Source organism: Mizuhopecten yessoensis, unplaced genomic scaffold (assembly GCF_002113885.1).
Source record: "Mizuhopecten yessoensis strain PY_sf001 unplaced genomic scaffold, ASM211388v2 scaffold3675, whole genome shotgun sequence".
NCBI lineage: Eukaryota > Metazoa > Mollusca > Bivalvia > Pectinida > Pectinidae > Mizuhopecten > Mizuhopecten yessoensis.
Genome location: NW_018405163.1, coordinates 3070 through 11071, shown reverse-complemented (window position 1 = coordinate 11071; position 8002 = coordinate 3070). Strand labels below are relative to the sequence as shown.

Here is an 8002-nt window from a genome sequence, read left to right as displayed (position 1 = left end):
AAAAAAAATACCTTTACATTAACCATCATATATTGTAACTTAAAAATACCACAGCAAAGAGTGATATCACCAGATGTATATGCCGCCACACTACGGTACCGTACTGTACATCAGGTTATCACCTGTCCTGACAGGGGACAGGATTAACACACGTCTGTACATGTCACCCTGTTATCCATTATGAAGCATACATTTCTTCGGAAGTGCTGATACATGAACCAACAAATGGGACAGACACAAGGATATCACGCAATCTCGCCAAAATGGGTCAATTTGTCAACGATTATTACAATTTAACATGGAAAAGCTTTTTTTGTGAAGGAGTATAACATATATTACATTATAATAGCGTTAACGTTATACTGATAATTTTCGAACTCTTCAATGTAAACCCGAGTTACAAATGTTATATTGTGAATAAACATTGAAGAATAAAAAATAAAGTCTGTTATCCTTGACTTCGTCACCAGTGATATGCTACCATGGTTATCTTGACAGCTGATTGCGACCGTGTTTGATGATGTACCATGTGATTGAAATGGTATTACAAATTCAACGTATCACGAGCATTGATTTGATAACATCATTTACAGTTGATGGCAATGTTGCCAGATATTACTTACATGATAACATCACATCAAATAACACACGTGTAGAGGGTTCTACACACGTGTTGAAATATCCAAAATGCAACCAACATGTCAGTCGGTGGAGATAAAGCCTCGGAGCCATCAGCAATGTTATCAGTTTATATACACTGAAACAGTTCATGCTTTATAACACCAATGTGCAGCAGACTAGGGCACAAGTTTTATTTTTGCATTTTCTTTTTATAAGGCATGAGTTTAATGTTGCAATCTAGCCTACTGTTGACCTCCATATCCGAAAAAAAAAATATATGGTTCCCAATAATACAATTTTATGGTCGATGTTATATTTGAAAAGAATGGCAACTTTTGAGTATTTCAATTGTATGTAATTAAACGAATTTGTTACATAATATTTGATTTGCATAGGATCATGATTGTGACAAAATATCATTTTATGTGCGAAAAAACACAATGCTTTAATCTTTAGATAACGCTTCAGAAAGACACATGAAGGTCGGGAATCGAGAAAGAATACACCTGCTATTATCCTCTATTTGGGGACATAAAAGTGACCTAAATAAATCTACTGCACCCATTGAAACATTTATTTCTCCCTTCTTCTTAATAACCCTTGTTCACTAGCGCCTTGCTTGGCAATACCTTTGGGCTTTAATGTTGCACGTTCGGCCAGGTGAGGAAGGCAATGGGCCGGGGCATACCAAAGTCCTTCAAAATGGAGTTGCTATTTAAGGTAATGGCACCAACTGGTTCACCCGTTGTCAGTATAATGTGACCTGGCGTTATACTGTGCTTGCAGCCTAGCTAACACATAGATCGCGATAGCGCGAATCTGGTACTGAGTCGGCACCTGATTCGCCCTTTCACAAATAAACAATTTCACCAACATAACCTGCCTCCCAAACAAATACACACATGCATGCATACACAACACACATGGAGGCACGTCCGTGACCTCTGCTATATTAATAGACCGTTAAACAAAAGGTCCAGAGAACCGGAATCGTTGACCTGGATATGTTTTGTACATGATATGAGGTAAAGATATGGCACTCCATGGTAGGTACTGTATGTTCATTTGAAGTTTCAGAAAGATCCATCCAGTATTTCTGGAGATATAGCTAGAACAAACTTCAAAAGTCAAAATCGAACATGGCGGCCTGGTGGCCATATTGTTTTAATGAATACACCCTAATAATGACAGGCATTACTAGACAACATGATGGGATAAAATCTCATTATATTATGGCAGAAAAATATTTCAAAGGTTTAACCTATATTTCACCTATTGGGCCCCACCCCTCTGCTCTGAGAGCCACACCCGACCTTTATACAAAATTGAGTGCCCTCAATTGAGAATCCTGCAGACCATATTGGGATGTCAGGCCAGTAATTGCTTGTCAAGCCAGTCAGGGTCATTGACTTTAACTCACATCACAATTCATGCAACTTATAGAAATGAAAAAGTAGCGGACAGTATATTGTGGCTTTATGGTCTTCAATTATGTCGATTGACCAATCAAATACCGTGTCATATCTCAAATGAACTAGGATTCTTTAGTCGTTACATTTTTCTAAGTCAAAACCTTCATAGGAGTGTTTATTACTCACTGCCATTGTGACTTGGTTAACCTCAATTCGTTCATTTCACGTTTTTGGTTTTCCTTGAGGAGCAAACGTTTACAAAGTGCTCAATCACAAACACTTCCCTTCACAACTCGTTGGAACGAACACGAGTCCAGACTGACAGTTTCCAAACTCTGCAATTAGTCCTTCACCGCAAGCTATCCACATGTTGCTGTTGTAGGGATGGCGATAGTTGCAACCATGAGGCCTTCCCAGGCAAAAGGTATCTGTGACAACAAAACGTGCATAGTTTGAAGTAGTTGTAACGACTATGTGGCAATTTAAATACTCGCTTACGAGCACTGATTTGAAAAAAAATACATGGCAGAAAGGGGTTTTAGTTTATAAACAATATCACTCGTGGAATGTGTCTAGCATGGATGAAAAAAACTTTGTTAACACAGAATGTATTCGGAACCATGAATCGATGAGATTAGAGAAGGGAAAACATCAGCTACTGAATGGTTCCACGAATCGCTATGAACTGTTTCCGCAATTTAAGTGGATTTCATTTGCAGATTCCCGAGATCCGTTTTGATGTCTAATTTGAATTGAAAATTTAACAGTGATATATTTCTTTGTACAATATTAATTATAACAATGCCCCNNNCCCCCCCCCCCCCCCCCGAAAAAAAAGGAATAGTCATAGACCTTTTGGATAATAAATTTACGATTTATCTTTATCGTTGTAATAATAAATTATTCAATACTTAGTAGAATTTAACAATCCTGTGTTATTTAATGTTTCCGTTGACATTTAACTAGACATTTCTTAATATGGATTTAAAGATTTTATGATTTTGATATATTTTACTTGTAATGAATATTTTAACCAGTTACCTCTTCTACCGATTTTTTTCTATTTGATATGCTTTCGATGTAAATAAATGTATCTGTTAAACTTATACCTGGAATGACACGAATCACTTGCGTAATACTGAGGTTTCTTCGAGATCCTTCATCATCATTAAAGCTTAAGTGTAGTTCAACACCGGTGCCGTTATCCTGCATCCGTAGTTTGGGGAATAAAAAGGATTTAGTAAATATTTTCTCTCCTGTGCTAAGGTCTTCAGACAAAGCGTACTTGGAGGCCAGCAGTGATCCGTTGATGTGTATGGTCATGTTTTGTGGTCTGCAACCCAAATGCACGCGCAGACTGACAACTGATGGGATGTTTTCTCTAAAATCACCTCCTGTAGAATATGTTTTGTAACGATCTCGGCCAGCTAAATATATTAAAAAAGAGCAAATGTGAATTACCTAAGTGCATCAGATGAAATAAAGTGTGTATAGATTTGTATGTAGTAAATTTGACTTTTTCTAAACAGAAAACAGATATATTTTGTCATTGGATAAAGGTTAAAAACAGGTTTAAATGACAAAAAACATTTTCATTGGCAAATACAATAAAGGTAATAAGGTTCAGAACATTTCGGAGGATACATGTACCAATCAATTGAATCGAATACATCTATAATGTGAGAGAAATATTAGTGAAACTGTGGTCACACATACCTATGACATTAGTGAGGGATGTGATATTCTGTATCGTGTCGCCTCCTTTTGTTTGCAGTGACATCATAAATATCATCATGTGATCAGCACAGGTGATCGGTTCCTTTGTGTAAATCACCGACAACTCATTGAGATGCAGATGAGCCCGAAAATATGAAGTCTGATCTACGACTTCTATAGATTTATCTTTCAGAAAGGATCCGCGTCTATTCGTTTTTCCATAGAGATTCAATGCGTATGTTCGCACATCATCTGGTACGCAAGAGGTAAATTTTAGTTCCAGTTTTTCACTAACAGTTCCATTAACAAGACTTGGACAAGCTGTTATTGTTGACGTTCCTAAAAAAACCCAGAGACAAACAGTAAACTGTTCGTATTTTATGCTTTGACGAACTGCATGTGGAAAGATTTACAATTTTAAAAGATTTACAATAATGAAGATTATATGATCAATCCATAGATATTTGTTTATTTATACATATTCTAGCTTACGTCAAAACGAACACTTGTAACTATCTGCAGGTTCTCTTTAGAACAGTTTTGTATACATACACATAGCTTACCAGTAACTTGGATTTCTTTGTGTTGGGTGCTATTTAACAGATGTAGTTCCCATGGTCCTTCATCAATACATGTGACGGGACTAAACACCACGTGACATGTAGCAATAGATCCTTTAACACTGATGGATAGTTTAACTCGATCATCAAGATCAAACTTGTTTCCGTGGAAATCCCCATTGTATTTAGTTTGAAGATGACGTATGTCCTTAAGTGTTTGTACGTTTACATTCCACTTTATTGTCTCATTTGCCAATTTTCGCAGGATAAAATGCGATCGAGTTGTCTCTGAAGAATAATAAATACCATTTATTTTATTACATGTCACATTGTGTTTGTTAGAAACAATCAAAGTGCCGCACATGAAAACCGTCGTTTTTTTTTGTAAATAAAAGATACAAATGTGGTGTAACAAAATATCAGGAAATCACAAATATTCTATTTCAATAACTAGCTATCCCACTGATTTGGTCTGGCAAAACATTGTAAAAAAAGAAGAAGGAAAAAACACTACAAAGGCGGTCGATCTATCGTATTAACTGCATTACCATTCATTAACGTACTATAATTTCATGCATTTTGAATAACGATCTCACCATTCACATCGATAGATTTTTGTGCAATGGATGTGGTCTTAGTGTTCTCTAAGGTTTCCACTGTTGGTTTGCACTTAAGATTGTCTGTTCGTTGAAACATTTCCACACCCATGATAAGAGTACATGCATATCCGTACTTGTCCATAACCGTTCCATCGATGTTGGTCCTCGAACATTCCATGGGTGTGTTGTATGTGCCAAAAACTGGTGCCTGGAGCTCAAGATCCATAACAACTGTCCCACATTGATGGTACCCTGTACAGATAAACTGCACGTACCTCTCGTTATCTGAAGTATTGGTGAATGGAATAATTTCCATTTGCATTGTATCGTTAAAGTCTGAAAGATAAAAAAATGTGTAATACACCAACACGATTATATTTTAGTTTCGGACGTGGTAATAACTTTTCGAGTGTAATTGTACCCTCCCAATGTAAAAGGCAAGACTTACCAGACAGTAACCATTGACCAATGTTTTTATATATTGCCTATTTAACAGTATACTTGTTAAACAGTAATACTCTTTGGCTTTTAAAATAGATAACATCTACTTTGTCTATTATAAGATGATACTTCCGGTGCGTTGATCTAGGAATAGAACGCTTTTATTGGATGCCATTTTTGGACCGCTTTTCCAAAAGTCATCTGTTCTGGGTACTGCCTCATATTGGGTTCTGGTTCTGGATGATTGAAATGTTTAACGAGTAAAACATTTTGGAAAGAACTTAATTGACTACGCTTCGAACATTTTTAAGCCACAAATGGTGAACCCCATTGCTGGCACATTTATTCCGGCTTGGTGATTTTATAAATAGAATGGGGTGTCAAACAAATTCAAGCTTTGAGGCGCTTGATAGCAGGTTCCAAAAACAACACAATGTTCAGATTATCGAAATTTAGGTCAGAGTGAAACTTGAATCCAAGTGTAAATTACTCAACCACGAAAAGTTTGTCACATTAAAACAAATCAATACGCGGCCAGTCAACGGGGTGTATGCTAATACGGATCCATCACCAGTTCACCAGTTTTAAAATATTAAAAAAAATCGGTTGATACATTTTATTTTTATGGTAGGCCATATAGCAAGTATTGTTGTCATATATATATTATGGCTAAAAGAAAATCCATTTCTAATACAAGAAAAGCATGGTAAATCTAACGATGCTTTTGCAACTTGAGCTACCTGTTCAGCAGGTATTCCTAGCTAACATCAGAATATCAACAGTTGGTATAGTGTTACAGAGAGGACAGGGATGGCATTAAAGTCAGTTTGACAAATTTCGAGTTTCTTTAAACATTAAAACAATTTTAATGTACCCATTCTTTAGACAAATTGTCAATTTTGAACGCAAAACTTTGTGGCATCTTTATCAAGTGTTTATTCTTATTTTGATCTTGTGTGTTGCCACTAATTTACATTATGCATGTATAACCTTTTAGTATCTTTTTGTATTATAGTCACCTTTGATCTTCAGCGGTAACTTGGTTTCACTCTGAGAGTTGTTTTCCCTGCTGAAGATGATAGGATATTCTCCCTCTTCTGCGCATTCGGAAGGTTGTTTCCGGACGGAAATATCTGTATCGGTTACTTTTATGAGGAATCCGTTAATTCTGATATCGGTACCCTTACTTAATTTATAGGAAGTTCGCCCTGCTCCATTCTTCAAATAAACTGGAGGACTCAAGATATCAATCCTCTTGTATTCTCGCTCGAATGGGCAAATAATCTCATTGGTAAGAAATTGACATGCAGCTGAAAGAAAACACAGAGGAGTTAAAAGAAAAATAAATCAATTAATATAATATTTAGACAGATTTGACCTCCATGTCTTCTCTGTATTGAGTCAAACACAGTATCATTAATACTTCTACATTTTAAAAATAATTTGTCAATTATAAATTGATTTTAAAATGATTTAGACGCGAATTATAGATAACGTCCATTTTTGGTTCATATGTTGAACGATTGAACAATGAATTTTCCGAAATATTGAAACTAAGCATGTCTCGGTTCAAGTTACCGTCGTCTACGACGTTTTGAGTGAGGCCGACAACAATCCCGACGACTATACCAAGTAGTAGTACAGCTGCAATAACGACAGCAATGATTGCCACCTAAAACAAAGAAAAATATTTGTTTAGCTGAGCATTTCATCACGTTATAACTCTAATCAGCTCAGCAAAAATGGAAAGGTAATCTGTCGCAAGAATCACACATACAATAATCATTACTGAGGCCCCTCATCATTATTAGTCATTTTGCCATATTAACACCTTGCTATTCATTTAAGACACCCGTGCGATCTTACTATCTTAACGTCATGGAATAATAATAAATGACTTCCAATTTACGTCATGACCTCGCAATGGAGAAAATATATATAGTTCCAAAATGGGTGAATTTGAACTGAAGAATAACATTGGAAAGCAGTCAGTCCATCCTAGACTTAAACAATTGTTATTGATTTATTTTATTCTATCTCTTCAGAGGCTTGCTAAAATAAAAAGAAACCATAGACGTGTTAAATAAATTATACATGAAATGACAGGATATCACAGTAATCTCGGCAGTCACTATCTTACCATCTTCATTAGTGCGTTGTCAGTTCGATTTTTTCTCTTATCTGTTTTATCGGGTCATGTAAATAGTAAATTGCCACCTTGAGGTGACTTTTTATCTAAACATCATACTGCTGTGTATAAAAGACAATCTTCAAAGTGATTTTGCTGTTTCGCATATATATTTTACTTGTACAGTATCAAATGTGAAAGAAATTGAACTGATTATTGTAATACGAAAAAGATCTGTAAAGTACTTTCCGGAAAAAACCTTTTTGAAATGTTAAAATCAAAGATGACCGCCTGCAACCATTTTTTCTCAATCAGTCTCAAAATAATACATGATAATGATTTAAGGGTAACCTTCATTAGAAATTCGAGAAATATCTGTCCAGCACTTTTTAATAGCGATGATTTTATAAAGTTTTTCATAGCGATGATTTTATAAAGAAGATAAGTCTCAATATGAAACATGCACAACTAGAGTCCAATAGGAACCCTCATATGAAATTATGGAAAGATCTTTCCAAGAATTAG

The 8002-nt window shown here is 35.7% G+C and overlaps 1 protein-coding gene across 1 annotated transcript; it reads right to left on the bottom strand.

Annotated features, from left to right (window-relative positions):
- Positions 1 to 6: 6 nt before the first annotated feature.
- LOC110447933 lies at positions 7 to 7498 on the bottom strand. The gene is made up of 8 exons (XM_021493924.1): positions 7490 to 7498; positions 6928 to 7021; positions 6369 to 6659; positions 4906 to 5244; positions 4313 to 4597; positions 3750 to 4088; positions 3143 to 3460; positions 7 to 2461 (listed from the first exon to the last, which is right to left on the bottom strand). The coding sequence occupies exons 1-8, from the start codon at positions 7496 to 7498 to the stop codon at positions 2304 to 2306; spliced, it is 1833 nt and encodes a 610-aa protein (XP_021349599.1). The 3' UTR covers positions 7 to 2303.
- Positions 7499 to 8002: the final 504 nt, after the last annotated feature.

Bases quoted from the DNA above. Each gene is read 5' to 3' on its own strand.
- LOC110447933 (XM_021493924.1), bottom strand. The intron at 6,660-6,927 runs GTAACTTGAACC...GTTTTCTTTCAG, and splicing joins TCAAAACGTCGTAGACGACG to CTGCATGTCAATTTCTTACC. The intron at 3,461-3,749 runs GTATGTGTGACC...TAATATATTTAG, and splicing joins ATCCCTCACTAATGTCATAG to CTGGCCGAGATCGTTACAAA.